We start from the raw sequence: 22,152 nt of genomic DNA, 5'->3' as shown, positions 1-22,152 counted from the left end.
GTGTGGATATCCTTCCACCTGCTGCCTATTTAAGACACTGCTTGACCAAAAGCATGCAACACAAGCTCACACTCCAGGCTACACTGGCCACACCTAGCAGCTCGTCAATCAGAGTTCACACTAGCTGCACCTTATCGATCTTCCAGCTGTCAACCTCAGAGCCTTCACCTCCTTGGATGCTGGCCTTGCCTGGATTTGATATATCAGTGGCAATCGGTGGATGAGACGCAACAGCATCTGCATTGATCAGTCAACCATCACCCTTAGGAGTCTTCATCACCTCCAATGCTGTGCTTCCCTGGTTTCTGTGCACCAAGAGCTGGTATTCTTCCATGTGAACCTGTACTTAGTCATTACCTTCATGACCTATATCACAAGGGACTACTGTTACGAAACACATCACTACATTGTTACAACCCACACTGCGTCAGACTCTGGCTTTGTTATGTTCATCCAGGAAGTTCCTTTTCAGTTCTATCAATTAGAATGTACATTATGTTGAACTTGTTTCTTTATTGGCTGTATTAATAAAGTATCACTGGCATGCTACTTGAAAACTTATAATTTGTTGCATGCAGCCTACCACTCAGGACACTAAAGGATTTAAGGCCCGATCTCCAGAGTAGGAGTCTCGCCCTTGCCAAGTGTGACACTCCACTCAGTTGGGGTTGTGTTGATTTGGGGAGGAGACCAAACAGCAAGATCATCGATCTCATCAGATTAGGGAACGATGGGGAAGGAAGTCGGCCTTGACCTTTCAAAAGAACCATCCCAGCATTTGCCTGAAACCACGGAAAACCTAAACCAGAGTGGCCTGACACGGAATTGAACCGTTGTCCTCCTGAAGTCTAGTGTCAGGGTGTATACGTGGACAAGAAAAAAAATTCCCAGATTTCCCAGTCAAAATTACGCTTTCTACCGGGTGAAGATACACTTTTTCCATGTTAAGTGACAGTATACTTTTCCTTAGAACTGTAAAACTTATCAGTCCATTGAATGGTTATGGTTTTATACACTGGTGTAGTACTTCTCGGCTCTTTAGAAAACCTAACTCAGTAAACAAAAGAACACGTTTTGGAAAGATCTTTGATGTGCAGCAACATGTACGCTGCATACTTTCGTATCATGAAAGTCTAAATTTAAATTCTACCAAATGCCTCATGTTACTTTCTGAAGCATTGAAATCAAGATTGCAATGCGATTTGTAGCCAGTCATAGCTCATGTCACGTGATCTCGCCAGCCGATGACACAGGATATTCGAGCATAGGACACGTGATGTAGTCAGCCAATAGCGTTATCACTGTTAAGTAGGGCGTGCACACAAATAGGAAATGTTAATGGTTTAAATTATTATATATACTGTTACTACAAGAAAAGCAGAGCTTTCATATATTATCTTGGTCTCGAAGATTAATAAGCTGCAAGAGAAGCTAAGCTTTCACATATAATGTTGATCTTTTTTTGCACATGTTACACTTTAAGATACAGCCCACAAATGTGCCAGTAAATTTTTTAATAAAGACATAAATGTCTTGATCTTCTGGGCTCAAAATTTTTCTAAATGTCTGTACTCAAAGACTTGATTTTTAAATGAGAATCAAACGCTCTGTGATTTAAGAAATTCATTGTACATTCTCACACACAAAAGTAAATTAACACTTTTCAAATAACCATTCACAATATTTTCCCATGACCTGTTAGAAGTAGTTTCGTTTCAGTACTTGCCAGAGAGTGCCAGATAACAGGTGTCACCGCGCTTGCGCAGCTACTAGGATGCTGGAAGCGTGTATGTTCGTAGGTGTAAGACATTAAAAGATCTTACATTATGTCATGAAAGAAACAAGACATCAGAGGATACTCCATGAGAATCGGAATTTCGTGCACCATACTAAAACGTGTAATTCGGATTAAAGTGCACATTCGTATGTGCAGATTCGGATGTAAATTTTCTTGGAGTACCAGTGCTGTATTATCTAATGTTTGGTTCTTCATTATGGCATAATGCCATACATGCTAGAAGATGAAAACACGCACTTTTGAAATGCAGCGAACAGTTGAAACTAGCCAATAGTGTGGAATGAAACACTTTGTTTCAAATAAATTTACTGCCTCATCGGAAAAGATTAATAAAAGCCAAATTTCTTTAGCAAATCGACAAAAATAACTTCATTGTTCTGCAAGGCGATTAATACTTGACTGTCAGAAAGGTGGAAATAAAATAAAATAAAATCTGAAACTAATAAGATATTTTAGCCTTCTGTACTCATGTCAGTGTATTTTAAATCACATGATAGCTCCTGGCCATATAAATCCATTTTGTTTTCACTTGACGTGACAGCAATAAATGAAGAGGAAACAGCAAAATCACTAAACGTAAATGCCGGTCACGTGGAGATTACCCACTTTCCAACTCTAACTCAGATTGCTCTGTGCATCAGGAGGGGGGGAAAAAAAAACACAACAACAACTTGCAGTCAATATTGGATGGGATAATTTGTAACCAGGAGAACAAGAACTCTTCAGAAAATTTGCATTCTTTATTGCCTATAGCTAATAACTTGCTTTTTTGTGTGACATAAAATTAAATATAAGATACATGAAACCAGTAGAAGAGACAAGCAAGACAGTACACATCTCTTCAGTCCGTAAGTCCTAGTATTTTTTCTCTCCAACCTTGTTACAGCTTTACATGGCATGCTTTCCTTTCTGGGAAAGAATCTATTACCTCATCAAAGATCGTCAAATGTTTTGCTACATGAAAAAAGAAATGTCTTTGTCTAACACTGAAAAATCTGTTAATACAAACAGTACCCAAGACTTGTATGGTTTCTCAATCTTATTACGTCTATTTTGTCACTGTCTGCTAGATAAAACAAAATAGGCCTGTCTAATATTGCAGCTACTGTAACACACACCAAATAAACAAGACTGTTTTGGCACAAATGGTCATTTTTATAACACGAGAAAATATAATTCACAAAGTACCAATATCAAATGCCTATCAGACCTACTACAAGCAAAAAGTTTTATGTTTGGAAATAGTTTCACATTTCATTCATATGCTCCAGCTTCTCAAGCACGAGATCAAAAAGTAGTAGTATGAAATTTTTATATAAATTTGGAATCGTGTTATTCTTCCATAATTTGTGTGATGTCACCATTTCTTCTCCTTCCTCGTTCTACCAAACAATCTTGTCATCACTAATTCTGTAACTTATTCTCCGGTTAACTTTGGTAGCCCTGCCACAATCAACGGTTTAGTTATACCGCATTTATTCTCCGGTTAGGCGTTATTACGTGTTCATACAATGCGTTTTCCACACTACTCAGGCAGCTGCTACCGGGTACAGTACAACTGGTCCTTACTAGTGTAGCAGTCTGGCCAAAAATTTTCTATCAACATTTAATTTTCTTGGGTACACCAAGAAGAAAATACATAATCTTTCTTACCTATGATTCCTGTTAGTCGTTTATTTCCACTCTGGTAGTCTGAAACTATGGATTTCGCTGGTAATTATAACAACGCCGATCATTCACAAACACAATCAACCACATAAACAAACAGCGATTGTCATTTACCCGTTTGGCTTTATTCCGCTCAGCTTGTATAGCCCCGTCCCCTTCTGTCTGCAGGAAAGTTTATTTGTAGATGCGACGGGATTCCCCTGGCAGATGCATGACGTACACTATTCACACATTCAAAATTCAACTTATGATTGATTCAGAAATAAACTCAGAATATGTTCTAAAATATTCAAAAACCTACAAGGGTGCGTTTCAAAATCATATGAATAATCGACAGACCAATGTGCCCTGGATACTAGGCGCTTTGTGAAACACTGTTTTTTTCCTCAAGAATATGAATTTGGTGGCCCCCTCCCATTCCCCTCAAATTGCCACCCGGGGTAGATACCCCAGTTTGCCCCCAGTGAATCTGGCAACTTGCATGCGCCAGTAAAATTTTTCCGGGTAGCATTTTGCTGCAGCTGCTGCTTATACAGCTAACAGTCACACTTATGTAGTCAGAAGCAGGAGAAGGTACTACACATGCACGACTCAACTGCTCATGCACATGAGACCGCCCTGCTCAAACAAATCAAAAGTAAACAGTTGTGACGTCACTCTCATCAGAGACGAAGGCAAATTGTTGTTATGAAGCACTGAACAGTCTTCCTAAGGCCTTTAACACATTTTGCTGTTGGCAGACGCTTGTATGAGCACTGTGTTTAGTTGTTGTATACGGCACATTTCCTTTGCAGCTTAAGTTTTATTTTTGTTTTTTTTTTTCTCTCGTTCATGTTTTATTGCTGCAGTATTATTCTATAGTAGTGAGATACATAATATCCTTTGTTAGAGTATTGTTTCTTACCAGTCAAAATAACAAAAATTTAACTGAAAGCTAAAACAAAAAAATTCCCAAAATTCCAAAAAATTCTCGAGTTTATCCCGGTTTTCTCCCAGATGAAAAAATTCCCGGGTTTTTCCCACATCTCCTGGTTGTCCCGGGTTGTAGACACCCTGAGTGTGCTAACCAATGCGCCACCTCATCTGGTCACTTCATTCAGTCTCAACTACCATCACTGCCGATACAGAACACAAAATGAAATGACTGTCACATATGTATAAATTCACCTTCCGCTTCCTTTGTTTCTTTGCTGTATTATACGAGGTCCGGTTAGAAAAAAACCGGACTGATGCTGGAAAAAACATTTATTTACAATTATTTACAATTTCATGTTATCTCCTTCAATGTACTCTCCTCCTCGGTCTCTACACCGCTCCATACGAATTTTCCACTGTTCATAGCAATGCTGCAGATCATTTTCAGTAAGTCCATACATTACTTCCGTCGCTTTTTCTTTTACTGCTTCAACAGTCTCAAATCTAGTTCCTTTCAAAGCTGACTTGACTTTAGGGAAAAGAAAAAAGTCACAGGGGGCCAAATCAGGTGAGTAGGGTGGATGATCTAAGATGGGAATGTTGTGTTTTGCCAAAAACGTCTTCACTGACAACACACTGTGAGCTGGGGCATTGTCTTGGTGAAGGATCCATGACTTTTTTCTCCACAAATCGTTCCGTTTTCTCCGTACTCGCTCACGTAGGGTAGCCAGGATGCTAATGTAGTAATGCTGATTCACTGTTTGTCCCTCTGGTACCCAATCAATGTGCACAATCCCTTTGATGTCAAAAAAAACAATCATCATTGCCTTGAATTTCGATTTTGACATTCGTGCTTTTTTTTGTCGTGGAGAACCAGGAGTTTTCCAATGCATCAATTGGCGTTTAGTTTCGGGATCGTAAGTAAAAAACCATGATTCATCGCAAGTAATAACATTTTGTAAGAAGGTGGCATCACTTTCAATGTTTTCCAGGATGTCGGAACAAATCATTCTTCGGCGTTCCTTCTGTTCAATTGTGAGACACTTTGGAACCATTTTTGAACACACTTTGTTCATGTTGAAACTTTCATGAAGAATCTGCCTAACACTTTCCTTGTCAACTCCTGTTAACTCAGACACTGCTCTGATTGTTAAACGGCGATCTTGTCGAACAAGTTTACCGATTTTTTCAATGTTTGCATCAGTTTTTGCTGACAATGGTCTGCCAGTGCGAGTGTCATCACTGGTGTCTTCGCGGCCATCTTTAAATCGTTTAAACCACTCAAACACTTGTGTTCACGATAAACAATCATCGCCGTACACTTGTTGTAACATTACAAGCGTTTCACTTGCAGATTTTCCTAGTTTGAAACAAAATTTGATGTTAACACGCTGTTCTTTCTGTACACTCAACATTTTCCGACGCACAGACAAAACGTCAACTACTTAAAACAGACGCCACGGGCAGACTGAGTGCAGGAGGCAGATGAAACTCGAGCAGTAGGCGGAGCGAGAGTCACGTGACAGGCCACGTGACTTTCAGCCTTATTGCATTCGTTTTATTGTTTCACCAGTACTAGTCCTGTTTTTTTCCAGCCACACCTCGTACATTTGTGTCAAGGAAACTTATGAGCTTCTTAGCCCCCCCCCCTCTCCCCCCCCCCCCCTCAATTTTTCTTTCAAGAAAATAATACAAAAGACAGTTAACAGGGAAGGGACAGAAACTTTTTTTAGCTACTTACAAGTCACATTAATAATACTCCATAATACCAGATCTATGCCCCGCCCTACAAACTATTATAGGGGCGCCCTTGTGCTGAGCTGTAGAAGTTTATAATGTTTAAGAAAATTGACTCATCAATGACTATGAGATATTATCTGTAAGTCAGTTGTAGAGTCCAAGAAATTCCAGCATGCCACACAAAACAAGCACCGTCGCTTACTGTGTTCCGATGCGACAATGATCGTGACAATGCGAGCCACATGTTGCTGTATTTTCGATGGCAACGACTGGATCATCCACCTTACAGTACAGACCTTGCACCAGTGATTTTCACTTGTTTTTGTACTTAAAGGACTTCCTTGCTGACCAACAGTTCAATAACGATGAAGAAGTGAAAACTGCAGTTAATGGATTCACATTTGTTTGGCCTCGAAATTCAAAACTCGCTGAGTGTTATGACAAACGTTTCAACCATGGAAATTATGTACAAAGTAGATACAAATATGTACAATATTGACAAAAATATGTTTTAATGATATTTACAGTATTTTAATTATTATTAAAAAAACCTTATTCAAAAAAATAATCTCATACTTTCAAACCAGGTACACTTTTTGCAAGTTTATTTTGTGTAGGAACACAGTAGAGAATTTGTGAGGGTTTTGTAATAAAGTTGGTGCACACTTAAAAAGCAGCGCTTTAGAACTTTATATGACTGACGCTTTTGCAAACTGATTGGGTAGTCATAGAAATCAACAGAAAAGTCTGTTTTCCACCTGAGAATGAGTCAGATAATATACACACTCTGACACAATGCATATGAGTCAGTGTTAAAGCAAAATTGTTTTGGAGATGGAGGTCAATTCAACTGAAAGCTGGACTAACATTCACGAAGAGAGCCAAAATTAATATATTTGAGGAAACAATGGTTTTTAAAATGCAAATAAATACCTTGAATACTAGCAAATGCTTTGTTTATATGTATGAAGATGGTATCTGTCCTTTTGGACAGGTCCGAAAGGACAGATACCATCAGTGACCATGCAGCTTGTAAGAATGAAATGGGCAGGGGCACTATGAACATAGTGCGGAACAATAAGTTGAGAATGTGGGTCTCACGGGAGGCATGCCAGAGATAAGTCCCTGCAATCGCACTATCCTCTGTGTCCTCGGTGCTCAGATGGATAGAGTGTCTGCCATGTAAGCAGGAGATCCCAGGCTCGAGTCCCAGTCAGGGCACACATTTTCAACTGTCCCCATTGACTTATATCAATGCCTGTATGCAGCTAGGGGTATTCATTTCATCGTAATTTCAATGCTTCATCTGTTAAAAAAATACCAAGCTAGACTGTAGTGACAGTATTATGAAAAGGATAGACTACTACTCATCATATAGGGGAGATGTTGAGTTACAAATATGCACAACAAAAAAAAAAAGACTGCTAAACATGTGAGCTTTCAGGCAAAAGGTCTTCTTCTAAAGTAGACAACACACACACACACACACACACACACACACACACACACACACAGAGAGAGAGAGAGAGAGAGAGAGAGAGAGAGAGAGAGATTCACAATTACGTAAGCACAGCTCTCTCTCTCTCTCTCTCTCTCTCTCTCTCTCTCTCTCTCTCTCACACACACACACACACACACACACACACACACACCACACGCGACCATTTTACTACTTTTTCTGACCACTGAGGTGGGGCTGTGGGCAATTGCGCGCATTGGGAGAAATAATCTGGGTGGGAGAATTAGGAGGAGGCAGCGGCAAGGGGGGGGGGGGGGGGGGGCACATAGCAGGGTACGGTGGTGGACAGTAAAGCGCTGATTGTGGGAGTGTGCAGGGACGTGGTGGGGACAGCAGCCACAGTGCTGTGTTCTACGTGGGCATGACAACCAACAAGCTGTCTGTTCACATGGATGACTACCAAACATCTGTGGCCAACAGTCAACTGGACCAACTAGCTGCTTAACATGCTGCCCAACACAACATTCTTGACTTCAATGACTGCTTCAGAGCCTGCGCCTTTCGAATGCTTAATACCAACACCAACTTTTCTCAACTGTGCTGTTGGGAGCTCTCCCTGCAATACCTCCTATGTTCCCATAACTCCCCTGACCTCAACATTAGTCCATGTCCTTCACCACCTATCCCTTTCTCTGCTCCCACTCCAGCACTACTCAGCCTTACATTCCATCAATGCACCCACAGTCTTTTCTCCCCTTCTCTCCGGATCAAAACTTCTGACTGCAAATAGCTGCCCTACCCTGACCCCCACTATGTACCAGCATGCTCCTACAAGAGGCAGTTTACTGCCCCCTCCCCCCTACTCTGTTATCTACCCCCCCCCCCCCTGCCCCTCACACCAGCCTCCACGTTACACCCACCACCCAGATTGCTTCTCCCATCATGTGCGCCGTTGATCGCAGTCTGGTCTCAGTGCCCAGATAGTGGTTACGTGTGTGTGAATTGTGCTTGCGAGAATTTGTGTGTGTGTGTGTGTGTGTGTGTCTGTTGGCTACTTTAGCAGAAGGCTTTTTTGCTGGAAGCTCACATGTTTAGCAGTCTTTTTGTTGTGCCTGTCTGTAACTCAACATCTCCTCCCCCTCCTCTATATGGTGAGTAGCAATCTATCCTTTTCATAATACTGTCATTATCCCATCTTGGATTTTCCACTATTTGATCCAGCTAGATTGTAGGTCAGACTGTAGATTCCCCATTAATTGGTTTGATCATCTCTCTCTCTCTCTCTCTCTCTCTCTCACACACACACACACACACACACACACACACACACACAAACTACTATTACTGATGGTGGTGTATTGTGGCACAATACCAAGTCACAGGTGTGTGAACTAGATTGCATTTATCTCAGTTTTCTATATAAGGGTCTAAATATCATCAGCTATACAACCACAACTACTGCTGTCGCTGGTGCTGGTGGTGGTGGTGGTGGTGGTGGTGGTGGTGCTGCTGCTGCTGCTGCTAGATTCATATTTCTTCTATCACAGGAAAATTTGAAATCTAATTGCAAAAACTGTTAAACATGAAAGAAATTAGTTTCCTGCACCGATCGTTTTTATTCATTTTATTTTGTATACTATGCAATTTTCAAGCAAACTGTTGCTCACTGTAATGTAAACTATCTGTTCTTAACAGGTTAAACATTTTTCTGAAAATAGCTACACAGCCAAGATGTCATAGTATACAAAATACAATCGATAAAACCATCCAAAGCAAGAAACTAATTTCTTTCAATAAGTTTATCACAGCTGTTAACACTGTCACAACTAAAATAACATGCTACACACAGGACTGGAGTCCGTGAGTTTGTGTGGCACACAATTAAGATGATGTGGAGGTGTGGATTAGGAGGGGATGATGGGACACAGGAAGTGGAAACTTGGGTAGATGGTGTGGGGCACTGGGTTACCACACATTGAAGACAGGATGACTACAGGAGCGAATGTTGTATTGTGAGGATAACTCCCAGATTTCATACTTTTTTGTATGGCTGTCAATGGCTCAATGGTCCTGCTATTTGGTGAGTGGTCTGCTTTACTCCCAAAGCACTTACATTCTCCCAGAACTTTCCTTACTATATTTACAGTTACAAATAATACTCCTCATGTAATGAAAAAAGTAAACTACTCTTAAAAAATTAAATTTACCTGTGGTTTCCCTAAAAATTTCTTGGCTTCTTCTTCACAAATAGATGTCAAACGATCCAATAGCTTTTCTGACAGATTCTTACTTTTCAGTTGAATAAGCAAAGGAAAAGCAGGATATTCTTCAGGAAATTGAATGCAAGCTGTTATCTGCTTGTAGTGTGTCCGCCTTAAAACATAAAAAAAAAACACACAAATTAATTCACTGACTGTTCCAACAATTACCTCTGCAGTTATCACGTACAAGTATCCTTAAGAAACAGGTAATGTAGGTGTAATCATGAATATCAAATTTAGACTTTCATGAAAAGTTTTGTTTTACTCAAAATGCTTATTATTGGTACACATTAGCCTAATAAAGATCTCAATGACACACAGAAATTAAACTTTTCTTCATGTATAAGCATCCTTGTTTTAAGTAATTTTTAGTGGCTTTTGTAAAGCAACATGAAATATAAAAACAACTACAAATGGTATGTGAAAGTCAGATGCATAATAAAAAAAGCAAAATTAGATCTCAATATTGCTTCTAGTGAAAATTTAATTCATGTACCTCACAATCGAATGTATGATAGTAAGGTTAGCTTTTTTTAAGAGTTCCCATTATCTGGTTCATTTTCAGCTCTTCTGGGCTACAAAATACATGATATGATGCACATGAATAACCTTCATTTCATAAAGATATGACAGAATGTGCATAATATGGTTTTTATTTTATTCATTCACATGCTTACATGGTCATTTTACAATCTTATACAAGGACTTTATACATAAACCAATACATAATATAAAACACACACACACACACACACACACACACAGTATCTTAACTAGTCCACAGTTCTTGGTGTCACTGAGTGCACCAGGAAATTTCCGTAGTCAACACTTTCAAATCACACGATATATCGTTTTCTTGCACAGTTGTGCACTGGGGCATCTTTGAACCCCCATTCATACAAACAGGCCACGCCTTTGGTGCCCTCTACAGAATCGATTCAGAGCTGTAGTCTCCTGGGAAAACAAAATCCATTCACATGTTTAGTAGGATCAATAATAAGGTGAGAATTTGCTGGGGGAAACTTCTGTCAAAACTCTTTCCACTCTTCGCACACATCATATACAAGAGGTGCACCCTGTGTTGGACAGGTTGGTTTTCTGGATTTAAGTCTGCTTGCACATATATTCTGTACCAGATTGCACAGAAGTGAATTCTGATGAGAAGTACATTTTTTGGAACTCTCTTTAAGCTGCTGCTCCTCGTCTAATTGTTAGGGGTGCAATATAACATAATACACACAAAATACATACAATCATTTAAGTGACAATGATTTAGTAGTGCCATTAATTATTGTCACCGCATGGTTTAGTTTAACATGTGATGTTCCGGATTTGTTGTAGATACACTTATTCATGTTTATTACATGTGGAATGACCCACAATGAATTATAAACAATTAATCATAGGCATGTATTTGTCCTAACTTTAAGTCTTTTTACACCTCTATTAAAGTAATCATTCTCTTACTATGAAGATGAATCCTTGGATACCAAATATTTCTTATCAATACAGATCATTAAACAGTTTTACAGTATCTCTTTATTTTATACTCATGACACCACCACTAAATAAAAAACAAAAATAGAAATTCCTCTAATACAGACTTTCAACAAATTAATTTCACACTTCTCCTGTGAAGAGTATATGAATCTCTATTAAACGTGCAAAACTAAAATGGGATATTGACCTGTGTAAGTTGTTATAGGAATCACATCATACATTGTTATGAGGCCAGTGTCCTCATCGCACACTTACAGCATTTATGAGACAGCCACTGAACCAGAAGAGTCATATGTTTTGAATGTCGTGCATTCTATTATCAGTTTCCTGGCTTTTCAATCTCTTCCAGGAAGCACCGCCTTATCGTAGCACTGTCTGTGCAGGCAGGAGAGTTTGTGTGCTCCGGGGAAGCTGAGAGCTATGCTGGGGGCAGCCGGCAGTAGTGTAGCTACTGGCAGGTCTAACCTAGCCAGACAGGTCTCAGCAGAGGAGTGAGATGAAGTGTGCCTCACAACGACCTGTCTTACATCCTACATATTCCCTACCTTACCCTTTCCTCAGTTACCACTCCTTTCCTCATCTAATTATCTTACATGCCACTGCCTTGTGGTTAGTCTCAGGAGGGATGAAGGCTAAGGGAGAAAACCCTGAAAGAAAATCTGGAGTGAGGCCCAAAGGCGGTTGGAAGGCATAATATGTCCCCTCCCAGCAGTTCCTGCAACCAAAATGATACCAGAAGTATTGGCATGCCTCTCCTTTGGACACTATCATTTAGGTTGAAAGGGAGACTGTGATGCATGGGCAACTCATGTGTCTTCATATTTATCAACCAGGCATGTAGCATCCTGAAGAGAACACTTCAGCAACATCTAAAGACATCGGAACAACACCGGAAGAGGCAGTCACCGGCTATGAGCTCTGTCTGATTGGCGTAAGACTCTAGTGCCAGAGGCCACTTCCGACGGTGGGAGAGATCACTGCATCTCACTGGACAGCTACCACCCGCCTCAACTTGGGCAGCCCCCAGTCATTAAGGTGCTATCCCACCACTACCCGCCTGCTTCACAGGGTGTATGGAGCTTAGAAGTGATCTTCAACAAGCGGGTAGATAAAATAAGGAAAAGGAAATAATAAAGAAACTGCCATTTTGTATTGCCACCTGGAATGTCAGGACCATGTGTTCAAGATGTATTGACGATACCCAAGAGGTTGATTTCATTCGTAAGACTGCAGTTATTGATAGGGAACTCCATTGCTTCAATCTGGACATTGTGGGAGAACAGGAGATGTGGCTACCAGACACAGGCTCTATTAGAGAAGCTAATTACACATTTTTCTGGCAGGGGATGTCACAAAATGAGCCAAGACTACACAGTGTAGGAGTCGCAGTTAAAAACACCCTCCTGAACAGCATTATGCCACCATCTGGTGGAACAGAGTAGATTCTTACTTTACAAGCATGCTTTTCAAGTGGAACTGGTTCAAATGGCTCTGAGTACTATGGGACTTAACATCTGAGGTCATCAGTCCCCTAGAACTTAGAACTACTTAAACCTAACCAACCTAAGGATATCACACACATCCATGCCCGAGGCAGGATTCGAACCTGCGACTGTAGCAGCCGCGCGGTTCCAGACTGAAGCTCCTAGAACCGCTCAGCCACTCCGGCCGGCTCAAGTGGAACTACCAACATCTTTAATGTGTACGCTCCCATCTTATCATCCAACATAGAAGGATCTGTTTTATGATTTACTCAGTGACAGAATACCCTAAGTACTTGGCTCAGAGTCACTATGTATTATAGGTGACTTTAACCCTTTCGGTCGTGGCGTCCTCATGTAAGGACAGACTAAATAAATGCTTAATATATTAAAATTCGTTAAATTTTACCTTTTGTAATTGTTGTGCTCATATTGTCACAAGCAGAGTGTTTATTTGAGATCAGTGTCGACATCTGTCAATCTGTGGTACACAAAACAAAACTGAATGTGCACAGTCACATGGACGTTTCCCAGTAATCTTTGTACCTCCCATCAGCCAGTTAATATCTTCTGAATTTAGGTTAAAAAAGTTATTTGTGCAGTAGGATAGTGGATTCTTGAAGGTGAAAACTAAAGGTGTCTTTCAGAACAAAAGGTAAGTGACATATTTATAACTTTATACATGTCTCCAAGTGAGGACATTGAAAGGTTTTAATAGCACAGGAATTTAGGACATTGTTTCGATGTCTTTTTAGTCATCTTATGGTGATTTCACAATACCCCGTGTCCAAGACAGACAAAGTCCACTTACATAAGAAGAAGTTATAGAGATCTTTAATTCATCTGAAACTGACGAACTGTGTGATGATCCTGGCGATAATTTTGAACAAGAGGAAAATGATGGAGCCAATGCGGAGGTTCATCCAGGAACTTAAGTTCTTTTGGACAACACTGGGTATCTTCCAGAGGTCAGTAACAAAAAAATCATTTGACAAGTGCAAGAAACTGGGCTGCAAAGACAAAAAGGAAATTTTATTGTGTAAAATGTAACATTCACTTATGTCTGGATAAAAAAATTGTTTCCTTGATTATCATTATTCACAAGTGTAAAACCATGGTTTACGTATATAATCATTCAGTAAGCGTTGTGCAATTTATGTATTTTAGTGAAATAAAATCAAACAAATTACTTTGACTTTTTCGACTTATACTGCACCCACTTGAACACAGTGTCCTCATTTGGGGACGCATTGTATCCCCCCCTTGGGGGGCAATTCAGAATATTTTATACATCTGAAAAATCATAATTTAATTCGAAGAACTGGATAGCAAAGCCATGACTTTTTTATTCAGGAAAAAAATAATTCGTGACCGAAAGGGTTAATGCTAGAGTTGGGTCAGATAATGACATGTGGCCGACTTGTATGGGTCATCATGGAGTGGGAAAAATAAATGATAATGGCCAGAGACAGTTAGAAGTGTGCTGCTTTCATGGTCTGTGTATCACAAACACATATTTCCAACTTAAAGATTGACAAAAGGTGACCTGGAGATACCCCCACTCTCATCACTGGCACAAACTTGATTTTGTCATAGCTAGGCATACAGATCTAAAAAATGTCCTACTGACACGAAGCTATCATAGAGCTGACTGCAACACTGACCATGCTTTGGTGGTGAGCAGACTGAGGCTCACCCCTAAGAAATATCACACCCTAAACAGAGAGGTCAACCACGGATCAACACATATCATATTCATAGCTCACCACGAAAACAAGAATTTGCCATTAGTTTTGAAAGTGCTTTATCAAGAAATGCACAAACAGAAATGAATATTGATAACAAATGGGCACAACTTTCTGACGCCATCTACATCTTGGCAATATTAGCCTATGGAATCAAAGACAATAGAAACAAGAACTGGTCGGAGCAAAATTTGGAGGAGATGGAACCAGTCATTGAGGCAAAACAGAAAGCCCTGCTTGCTTATAAAAGAAACCCAAATGGAAGAACTCAGGATGACTGGCGAGAAGCAAAGAACAGAGCACAACAAACATCTAGGAGATGCGCAAATAACTACTGGCGAAATTTATGTGCAGATATACAGAAAGCTGCCGATTCAAGAAACATTAAGGCTATGTACGGTGGTAGTAAGAAAGTAGTTGGTCCAACTGTCAGAAAAAACAGCTCTTCTGAAGACAAAAACAGGAGAAGTTATTACTGATGAAGCCAAGCAGATGGAGCGCTGGGTTGAACACTACCTCGAGCTGTATGCAGCTGAAAATGAAGTAAGGAAGGATGCACTTGATGCCATCAAACAAATGCCAGTTATGGAAGAGCTTGATGTAATGCCCACTATGGAAGAACTTGGCAGAGTAATAGATTGCCTAGCTAATGAAAAGGCTCCAGGCGAAGATGGGATCCCTACAGAGATCATTAAGTATAACAAGCCTGTCCTTCTACAGGTGTAGACAGGGCACAACAAACTTTCAGCAACAAATTGAAAAGTAAGAATGTAGGGAAATCAGTAAAGAGAAAGAAAGTGTTGTTGTTAGGTAGTTCCCATGGAAGAGGTGTTGGCCAACTCTTGCAGGATGAACTAGGATCAGAATACCAGGTCACCAATTTTTTTAAACCTAGTGCTGGTCTGGAGCAGGTGACAGAGGATTTAGGATCACTTTGCAAAGATTTCACTAAGGAAGACACCGTGGTTATAGTGGGTGGGGCAGGTAACAGTATTGACAGAGATCCTGGGTACAGCGTAGAGTGTGACCTGGCGAAGATTGCATCAGCATCGAGGCATACCAGTGTTGAGTTTGTATCTGTTCTTGGGCGCCATGACCGACCTCATTTGAACTCTTCTGTCAAGAGAGTTAATTTGGAGCTGGAACGGCTGCTCATGTCGGGTGCGGGGTCACACATTGGTGTGGTTCATGTTGATTCTATCAGTAGGTGGGATTATACTAGGCATGGCCTTCACCTCAACAGGAAGGGGAAGGGTAAATTGGCTGGGGAAATAGCAAGAAAGTTAAAGGGGGGAGGCACTGTCATGAGTGGTAAAATACCAGTGGTTATAGGATTCAGAAAAGACCCTTTTTTAGGGTAGGGAGGACAGAAAGAAAACAAATTTTAAGAGAAGTTAGAACTGAGACAAACCTTCAGTTTGAGAAAGAAATCAAAAAACATAATTCCAGCTTATTACATCAACATAAACAGCCATTGGTTAAGAATTTTCAACTGTCAGCAGATATTTTAACTCCACCCAATTTTAAGTCAGTCAATGTGAAATGTCAGCTATCTTTATTGCATCAAAATATTCGAGGACTGAGAAATAAAATTAATGAATTAACTATCTGCATAGATGAATTAGAGTCTTCAAACCCAGCTGACATAATCTGCCTCTCTGAACATCATGTGACCACTGGTATAGAACTTTTAAGTGTTACAGGGTTTAGGTTAGCATCTCATTTTTGTAGATCAGAAATGGAGAAAGGAGGAGTTGCCACATTCATCAGGAACTGTCATAAATTTAAGAACATAGACATTCATAAATTTTGCCTAGAACAGCATATGGAAGCATGTGCAACAGAATTAGATTTTCACAAAAAATCTTTCATAATATTAAGTGTATATCGAGCACCTGCAGGTAACTTTAATCTGTTTGTAAACCACCTTGAAGCTGTACTGGCCCATTTAACAACCAAAAACAAAGAAGTGGTTGCTGGTGATTTCAATGTAGATTTCCTTAAAGACTCTCCCAATAAGAACCTATTTGAGTTAGTAACACTATCATTCAACTTAATTCCCACAGTAAAGTTCCCCACTAGGATAACCACTTGCTCACAAACAGCCATTGATAATATCTTTATAGAAAAGTCAAATGAACAAAATTATATTACAAAACCAATAGTCAATGGCCTCTCAGACCATGACATGCAGTTCCTTCTTTTAAATGTTAATACTGAACAGGATATAAAATCTGTTAAATCTGAGCTCAAGAGGGTAATCAGTAAGCCAAAAATTGATTATTTTAGGACACTCCTCAGAGACATTCACTGGACTGATGTTTACAGTGCTCATGGCATGAATGAAAAATATAACATTTTTGCTAATAAAGTGCTTACCTTATTTGAACACTGCTTTCCCCCAAAACTTACCAAGGTTAGAGCAAAGTCTACAAAGAAGCCATGGATTACTCGAGGAATAGGGGTATCTTGTAAAACAAAAAGAAAACTGTATCTGTCAATCCGAAACATTTCCAATGTTGATGCTATAGCACATTATAAGAAATACTGCAAAATATTAAAGACTGTAATACGGATGTCAAAGCAAATATATTACAAGGAAAAGATAGTCATATCAGATAACAAAATAAAGACAATATGGGATATAGTGAAGGAGGAGACCGGTAGAACCAGACATGAAGAGGAACAAATAGCATTAAGAGTAAATGATGCATTGGTGACAGATGTGTATAGTGTTGCAGAACTTTTTAACAAACATTTTATAACTGTTACTGAAAAGATGGGGTTGTCAGGTTCGGTAGATGCTGCTATGGATTACCTTAGACCAGACATTTCAAGTAACTTCCATAATATGAATTTGACCCTCACTACCCCAACAGAAATAACGTCCATCATAAAATCTTTAAAATCAAAAACATCTAGTGGGTATGATGAAATATCAACAAAGTTAATTAAAGAATGTGATTCTGAGCTAAGTAACATATTAAGCTATCTGTGTAACCCGTCGTTTATCAGTGGAATATTTCCCGAATGGCTGAAATATGCTGAAGTTAAGCCACTGTTTAAGAAGGGAGATAAAGAAATAGCATCAAATTTCCGTCCAATTTCACTGTTGCCAGCATTCTCAAAAATTTTCGAAAAAGTAATGTACAGTCGTCTTTATAACCATCTTATCTCAAATAACATACTGTCAAAGTCACAGTTTGGATTTCTAAAAGGTTCTGATATTGAGAAGGCTATCTACACTTACAGTGAAAATGTACTTAATTCATTAGACAAAAAATTGCAGGCAACTGGTATATTTTGTGATCTGTCAAAGGCATTTGACTGTGTAAATCACAATATCCTTTTAAGTAAACTAGAATATTATAGTGTAACAGGAAATGCTGCAAAATGGTTCAAATCTTATATCTCTGGCAGGAAACAAAGGGTGTTATTAGGAAAGAGACATGTATCAAGCTATCAGGCATCATCCAACTGGGAACTAATTACATGTGGGGTCCCACAAGGTTCCATTTTGGGGCCCTTACTTTTTCTTGTGTATATCAATGACCTTTCATCAGTAACATTACCAGATGCCAAGTTTGTTTTGTTTGCTGATGATACAAACATTGCAATAAATAGCAAATCAAGTGTAGTCTTAGAAAGATCAGCCAATAAAATATTTGTGGACATTAATCACTGGTTCCTAGCCAATTCTTTGTCACTAAACTTTGAAAAAACACACTACATGCAGTTCAGAACTTGTAAGGGGTGTCCCAAGAGTATATGTCTAACATATGATGACAAGAAGATAGAAGAAGTGGACGGTGTTAAATTCTTGGGATTACAGCTTGATAATAAATTCAACTGGGAGGAGCACACCACAGAACTGCTGAAGCGTCTTAACAAATCTCTGTTTGCAATGCGAATTTTGTCAGACATAGGGGATATAAAAATGAAAAAGCTAGCATACTATGCTTACTTTCATTCCATAATGTCATATGGGATTATGTTCTGGTTGAATTCATCAAGCCAAGCTAAAGTTTTCCGGGCACAAAAACGTGCAGTAAGAATTATATGTGGTGTGAACTCAAGAACATCCTGCAGAAGCCTGTTTAGGGAACTAGGGATACTAACTACAGCTTCCCAATATATTTATTCCTTAATGAAATTTGTCATTAAAAATATATCACTTTTTCAAACCAACAGCTCAATTCATGGAATCAATACTAGAAATAAGAATAATCTTCACAAGGATTTAAAGTCACTTAGTCTTGTACAAAAAGGTGTGCATTATTCAGGAACACACATTTTCAATAACTTGCCAGCAGCCATAAAAAGCTTAACAACCAATGAAATTCAGTTTAAGAGAAGCCTAAAGGATTTATTGGTGGCCAACTCCTTCTACTCCATTGATGAATTTCTTAGGAAAACCAACTGATTTGTATATAAGTACAACATAACTTCTGCACAATTTCAGTGCAGTAATGTGTTCACTGAAAATTTGTGTGTGTGTGTGTGTGTGTGTGTGTGTGCTTGTGTGTGTGTAAGTATAATCTAACTTCTGCACCATTTCAGTGCAGTAATGTGTTCATTGTAAATAAGTATTACAGTAGTTGTATTACATGTTTCTTACCTTATAAATAAATAAAAAACTTTTTTATTTTAAATTCAGTGCAATAGTATTTGTAAAATGACTCTTAGTGTTCATTAAAAAATGACGATCATTCCACTTGGGACCTGTGGAATGGTACATTAGCTTATTTGTTTTAGTTGTAAATATTTGTCATGTATTGTTGTTTTTCTGACATGTTCCACATCCTGGAGAACCTCCTCACTACGGATCAATTGGAATGAAAAAAAAAAAAAAAAAAAAAAAAAAAAATCTACATTCACTTCTCACAACCATCTGGGAAGACGTCTATATCCCACTACGTACGTGAAATTCAACGATTGTTACTTTGTATAAATAGAAAGGAGACAGAAGTGATTGCAACAATTACATAGGCATTTAACTGTTGAGTGCAGTTGGGAAGGCTTATGCAAGAGTCATCCCAATGCGATTGCAATTCCTAGCATCTAGAATCTACCCAGGACTCAATGTGGTTTCAGACATGGCCGATCAACCGTGGACATCATTTTTTCTCTACAACAACTGAAAGACAAGTGCCATGAGCAGCGGAGACCACTGTATATTGCTTTTGTTGACCCCGTCAAAGCATTTGATTTAGTGAGCAGAATTCAGTCTGTTTCAATGGCAAAACATCGGAATCACTCCCTTTAAATAGCAGTGTAAAGCAGCTCCTACTCTGTTTGGCATTTTCTTTTCCCTTCTGCTGAGATCTGCTTTTGAAGACTGTAAGGGGGGAGTGTATTCACATGCAAGGTCCGATGGAAATCTCTTCAACATTGCCCGTCTCAGGGTCAAGACCAAAGTCAATACAATTGTTATTCGCACATTGTTACACACAGATGGTGCAGCTCTGGTAGCAAACTCAGAGGATGAGCTGCAGTATCTAATCAACAAATATCATATGCACATGGAAAATTTGGTCTTACCATCAGCCTCCAAAAGACTAAGATCATGGCACAGGGAACCATCAACCTTCCATCCATCAGCACTGACGGCAATCCTCTCCAGGTAGTTGATGATTTTACCTACTTGGGATCTACAATCTGTAGCAAACTTGTCTGTGAACACTGAGATTACCAACAGAACTAGCAGTACCTACTCATGTAGTAACCGTTAAGACACACCTCTTCCCACAGAAATATTACCTCTAGACAATCATTCAAATCTCCATGGCAATTATGTCCTTGTTTATGTATCCTGCTTTTTCTCTCAGGTATAGATCAATATTCTCATCTAGGTTCACCTGTTCTTCCCAACACACCACACATTTTTAGGGTACAATATCTTGTTAATATCATTTACAGCTCTACCTTCTCCATCTGCACATGTATCACGTAACATACTCTTACTGTATTCCGTATTCATACCTCATCCCTAATCTGTCTTCTGTGCTGTATTCATTGTACTCTTCTGTACATAATCACTCATTATTTACCTGCATACTACTGTAACTCTGAACGCCTTCCTATTATATATTTCACCAATTGTATTTGGATGTTAGCCTTAAAAACTAAGGGTATATCCCTTATTCCTCCGTTAAAAGTAACAGAGCTAACAGCTAGTAACAGAAGAAACAACTCATCTCTGTTTCGCAGCCCATCTAATGGCCAATGTCTGCTTATTTATGTTGTTTACCAAACACAAATGTAACCCTAAGTCTTTCAATACATACAATTATCTCACTGTGCATGCATTATTTATTCTATCATGTTGCTCGTAAAATACAGGATAATTATAAGTAATTACAATTTTAAAGAAGATATGGAAAAGGGTAAGAGACTCCTACGCGGAAATCTAAAGCTGAAGAAACATAGCAGACAACTCGATATCTAGCATGTGTTAATCTGAAAAATTAACACACGGTGTGAATTTATGTGAGAGGTGTTTCTTAGGACACATATTCTTTAATCATGTCTTAATCGTACAGATCTTTTTCTTTACCATTCAAAAGAGCAGATTAAGAAAACAGCCTTCAGGTCTTGAATCCTTAATATTTTTTATTGACCTTCATAACAATGGAAAAACTGTCTCTTTTTTTTCTTTTATTATGAACTGGGATGAAAAATTTTTACTAGCACCACGTAGTTCAATTTAAAATTTGGGGCACTTGCTTTCAATTACGTTCCCACAATCAACATTGTGCTTGTTGTTTTTCAAATTCCTCTCCATATTTCCTTGTAAATAACTATTTGCTACCCCAAAAAAAGAACTTTTAACAATGGTTCCTTAACGAATTTTTTATTCAATGCTTCTACTGGGTAAAGTCCAGTTGACAAATGAGGCAACTCATTATGGATAACCTGAACTCCAGGATCATCTGTGCCCATCATCATCATGTCCTTCGTAGAACATTTTTCTGATGAGTTGAACTGAGGGTGATATTTCGAAATAAGTACATATTTCAACCCCTCCCATTCCAAAAACTCTTTGTCACTATTATTTGCAAATTTAGTCCCTTATTGGTGAGCAAGCGTTTTGGTTTGCCCACGTTTGTGAAATAATCTCTACAACTGATTACAGTTGTAGTATTTGCTAATTTGATAGAATACAGCTTTACATATTTTGACCAACAACAGGCTACTAAGACTAAAATATAAAAAACACCGCCTCTGCCTTTCGGCAAAGGGCCAAAAAAATATGTTGCTGTTAAGTCTTGTAATGCTTTAGAAATTACTAGACACAACAAATAATTTATTTGTTATTACCTTTTTAACCTTGGGATAGAGATAAAAAATTCTTAATAAACTATTCATTGCTCTAATTCAATTTTTTAAAAAACAAAACTTTGTCATATGTTGGATGTACATTGGTGTACAAAAATAGCCATGCCCCCTATGTATGAACCAAATTAGATTCTCTACTACTATCTTACATAAACATAACTTCCAATGACATGACTTTTCACACTGTCTCCAAAATAAGGTATCCCCTTTGAAGAAGCATTTCTTCTTACCATCTCCTGGTAAGGTA

The 22,152-nt window shown here is 38.9% G+C and overlaps 1 protein-coding gene across 2 annotated transcripts in view; it reads right to left on the bottom strand.

The window, feature by feature from the left end:
• Positions 1 to 22,152, bottom strand: part of LOC124787968 — a 110,087-nt gene that overhangs the window by 49,150 nt on the left and 38,785 nt on the right. For both annotated transcript variants that reach the window (XM_047254973.1, XM_047254974.1), the window contains exon 3: positions 9,788 to 9,953. In XM_047254973.1, the coding sequence (XP_047110929.1) occupies positions 9,788 to 9,953 (166 nt within the window). The remainder of the gene's footprint in view (positions 1 to 9,787; positions 9,954 to 22,152) is intronic.

The sequence above is a fragment of the Schistocerca piceifrons genome, chromosome 3 (assembly GCF_021461385.2).
Source record: "Schistocerca piceifrons isolate TAMUIC-IGC-003096 chromosome 3, iqSchPice1.1, whole genome shotgun sequence".
In the NCBI taxonomy this organism is placed as follows: domain Eukaryota; kingdom Metazoa; phylum Arthropoda; class Insecta; order Orthoptera; family Acrididae; genus Schistocerca; species Schistocerca piceifrons.
This window is presented reverse-complemented; position numbering and strand designations above follow the sequence as displayed.